Below are 2,864 nucleotides of genomic sequence, written 5' to 3'. Positions count from 1 at the left end.
ATGGCAGCGGGAGCAGTGGGAGCAGCAGGGGCTGCAGGAGCAGTGGGAGCAGCAGAAGCAGGGGGAGCAGCAGGGACAGTGGGAGCAGCAGGAGCAGCAGGAGCAGCAGGGGCAACGGAGGCAGCAGTAGCAGCAGGAGCAGCAGGAGCAGCAGGGGCAACGGAGGCAGCAGTAGCAGCAGGGGCAGCGGGAGCAGCAGTGGGAGCAGCGGGGGCAGCAGGGGCAGCAGAAGCAGGGGGAGCAGCAGTAGCAGCAGGGGCAGCGGGAGCAGCAGGGGCAACGGAGGCAGCAGTAGCAGCAGGAGCAGCAGGAGCAGCAGGGGCAACGGAGGCAGCAGTAGCAGCAGGGGCAGCGGGAGCAGCAGTGGGAGCAGCGGGGGCAGCAGGGGCAGCAGAAGCAGGGGGAGCAGCAGTAGCAGCAGGGGCAGCGGGAGCAGCAGGGGCAACGGGAGCAGCAGGAACAGCAGGGCAGCAGGGGCAGCAGGGGCAGCAGGAGCAGCGGGAGCAGCAGAAGCAGGGGGAGCAGCAGTAGCAGCAGGGGCAGCGGGAGCAGCGGGAGCAGCAGGGGCAACGGAGGCAGCAGGAGCAGCAGGGGCAGCAGGAGCAGCGGGAGCAGTGGGAGCAGCAGGGGCAACGGGAGCAGCAGGAACAGCAGGGCAGCAGGGGCAGCAGGAACAGCAGGGACAGCGGGAGCAGCAGGGGCAGCGGGAGCAGCAGGGCAGCGGGAGCAGCAGGAGCATCAGGAGCAGTGGGAGCAGCAGGGGCAACGGGAGCAGCAGGAACAGCAGGGCAGCAGGGGCAGCAGGAACAGCAGGGGCAGCGGGAGCAGCAGGGGCAGCGGGAGCAGCAGGGCAGCGGGAGCAGCAGGAGCATCAGGGGCAGCGGGAGCAGCAGGGGCAGCGGGAGCAGCAGGGGCAACGGAGGCAGCAGGAGCAGCAGGGCAGTGGGAGCAGCAGGGCAGCGGGAGCAGCAGGGCAGCGGGAGCAGCAGGAGCATCAGGGGCAGCGGGAACAGCAGGGGCAACGGAGGCAGCAGGAGCAGCAGGGCAGCGGGAGCAGCAGGGGCAGTGGGAGCTGCAGGAGCAGCAGGGCAACGGGAGCAGCACGGGCAGCGGGAGCAGCAGGGGCAACGGAGGCAGCGGGAGCAGCAGGGGCAGCGGGAGCAGCAGTAGCAGCAGTAGCAGCAGGGGCAGCGGGAGCAGCAGGGGCAGTGGGAGCAGCATGGGGAGCGGGAGCAGCAGGAGCAGCTGGGCAGCGGGAGCAGCGAGAGCAGCAGGGGCAGTGGGAGCAGCAGGGGCAGTGGGAGCAGCAGGGGCAGCGGGAGCAGCAGGGGCAGCAGGAGCAGCAGGAGCAGCAGGGGCAGCAGGGGCAGCAGGGGCAGCGGGGGCAGCGGGGGCAGCGGGGGCAGCAGGAACAGCAGGGGCAGCGGGGGCAGCAGGAACAGCAGGGGCAGCGGGGCAGTGGGAGCAGCAGAGCAGTTGGAGCAGTAGGCGCAGCAGGGCAGCGGGGGCAGCAGGGGCAACGGAGGCAGCAAGGGCAGTGGGAGCAGCAGGGGCAGCAGGGGCAGCAGGGGCAGCGGGAGCAGCAGGGACAGTGGGAGCAGCGGGAGCAGCAGGGGCAACGGAGGCAGCAGGAGCAGCGGGAGCAGCAGGGGCAGTGGGAGCAGTGGGAGCAGCAGGGACAGTGGGAGCAGCGGGAGCAGCAGGAGCAGCAGGGCAGTGGGAGCAGCAGTGGCAACGGAGGCAGCAGGAGCAGCAGGGGCAGTGGGAGCAGCGGGATCAGCAGGGGCAGTGGGAGCAGCAGGTGCAGCGGGAGGAGCAGGGGCAGCGGGAGCAGTAGGGCAGCAAGGGCAGTGGGAGCAGCAGGGGCAGTGGGAGCAGCAGGGGCAGTGGGTGGGAGAGTTGCATTCTCGGATCGGGAACCATTTGATTAAGTAACAGGCTTTGCCATGGCTGTTTAAACTCAGCGACAGCATTAGCATACCACTTCCAGGTTTCTTGACCAATTAGAGAGGGAGGGTCAATGACGAGCCAAATCTGTCAAAGAAGGGATTTTGAGTTAATGGGAGCCCAGTAGGTGTCCAAATGTTATACTTGGATTTTTGAGGCTTCAGCATCCACAGGAATGGAAAGAAGACCAAGAAAGGCTGCTCACTGTTCCCTCCCGCTCCAGCCCTGATCTCGGATTCTTACCTGGAGGTCCTCCTGCAGGATTCAAGGAATTGAAGTGAGGTTATGTTACCCTAGGACCCTGAGGAAGCGGCCAGCCTCCCAAACTAAGCAGGTATGGATGGAAATGGCCAAGGAAGTGAGTAGCAGGATTGTGGTCCCTCGAAGCTGGAGCCAGTGTCTCAAGAGCATCAAGGATCTCATAATGTCAGGAAAGGTGAGTGTCATAACACTTTCAGGTGCCAACCCCCATACTTTGAATTCCCCAGCGTTCTCCTGCTCAGCACACCTCAGACCAACACAATTTGCAGCTCCACTTATTCCTCTCTCTCCAGGCACCACCTCACATCCCCATCTGAATAGCTCTCATCCTATTGCATTCTCACACGCATGCCTCACAATCCACCTCCACAAGTGTTTTCCTTCCCTCCTCTCCACACAATCCTTTTCTCACACTCACAGCTTTCTGCTTTCTCTCCTTGCAGGCGAAGAGAATGCACAACTCCAGGAAGCGACAGAGAACTGAAGCGACAGTTGGCCCTCCAGCAATAGCCACCTTGATGGCCAGTGGCATTGCTCACCAACCTGGTTCACTGGGAAGGAGGTCTTGTTCCAGAAGGTGGCAGATGTCAGCAATGAACTGCTGTGAAAGCCTGAACCTCCTGAGGCACTGGTGCTCAGACATGTTGAAAGAGCTC

General features: G+C 64.2%; 1 protein-coding gene across 1 annotated transcript; it reads left to right on the top strand.

The window, feature by feature from the left end:
- On the top strand, positions 1-1,931 carry LOC137368818 (collagen, type I, alpha 1a-like). Its single transcript, XM_068029022.1, has 2 exons — positions 1-527; positions 923-1,931. Exons 1-2 carry the CDS (start codon positions 1-3, stop codon positions 1,929-1,931), a joined length of 1,536 nt encoding a protein of 511 aa, XP_067885123.1.
- The last annotated feature ends 933 nt before the right edge of the window (positions 1,932-2,864 follow it).

The sequence above is a fragment of the Heterodontus francisci genome, chromosome 4, assembly GCF_036365525.1.
Source record: "Heterodontus francisci isolate sHetFra1 chromosome 4, sHetFra1.hap1, whole genome shotgun sequence".
Taxonomy (NCBI): Eukaryota; Metazoa; Chordata; class Chondrichthyes; order Heterodontiformes; family Heterodontidae; genus Heterodontus; species Heterodontus francisci.
Note: the sequence above shows the minus strand (reverse complement) of the source record. Positions and strands in the feature narration are given on the sequence as shown.